We start from the raw sequence: 913 nt of genomic DNA on the forward strand, positions 1-913 counted from the left end.
TAATTAAAGCCATTTTATTATACAAATATTTACAAAGAAAAATAAGAAAGATTAATAAAAAAAGAATTTGGGTTCGTCAAATATTTAGTGAGGAAAATAGATATCTACAAGGGGACAGTAATAATCTAATTAATGAAATGAGATATAATGATTCTCATAAATATTTAGAATATTTACGAATGAATAAAAATGTATTTCATGAATTATTGAAGTTAATTGAGCCAAGTATTACAAAACAAGATGTTGTGAGACCTTCAATACCAGCGTGTACACGATTAGAAATTTGTTTACGATACCTAGCATCAGGTGATTCTATGCATTCAATTTCGTTTGCATTTCGAGTTGGACTAAATACAGTATCAAAGATAGTATCAGAAACGTGTCAAGCTATTTGGAATTGTTTAAAAAATAAAGTTTTTCCTGAAAATAAAGAAATTGTATGGTTGCAAAAAGCAAAAGAGTTTGAAGAACAATGGAATTTTCCAAACTGCATTGGTGCCATTGACGGAAAACACGTTGTGCTTCAAGTATAGTACATGTGTATTTTAATAGTTATTTTTCCTTTTTTTGCGATATTCTTATTTGTATTATTTTAATTTTTCAGGCTCCACCACATAGCGATTCAACGTATTACAATTATAAACATACTCACAGCGTTGTACTCATGGCACTTGCAGATGCCAATTGTTGCTTTACAATGGTAGATATTGGTGCTGAAGGCAGACGAAGTGACGGAGGAATCTTCTACGATAGTGAACTTAAGCATCAATTAGAAAATAATTATTTAAAGTTACCGAAAGAAACATCAATTTTAGTAAAAGATTTTAGATTACCTTATATCATAGTAGCTGATGAAGCTTTTGCTTTGACTTCATATATGCTGCGTCCATATTCTCGATCTTGTAATTTAAAT

At 29.8% G+C, this 913-nt stretch overlaps 1 protein-coding gene across 1 annotated transcript; it reads left to right on the top strand.

The window, feature by feature from the left end:
• Positions 1–137: 137 nt before the first annotated feature.
• Positions 138–902, top strand: LOC108759338 (uncharacterized; the record flags this gene model as incomplete). The annotated part of the gene is made up of 2 exons (XM_018504745.1): positions 138–527; positions 605–902. Coding segments are annotated over exons 1-2 (688 nt in total), but the record flags the coding sequence as incomplete, so codon positions are not given.
• Positions 903–913: the final 11 nt, after the last annotated feature.

Source organism: Trachymyrmex cornetzi, unplaced genomic scaffold (assembly GCF_001594075.2).
Source record: "Trachymyrmex cornetzi isolate Tcor2-1 unplaced genomic scaffold, Tcor1.1 C3846766, whole genome shotgun sequence".
Lineage (NCBI taxonomy): Eukaryota > Metazoa > Arthropoda > Insecta > Hymenoptera > Formicidae > Trachymyrmex > Trachymyrmex cornetzi.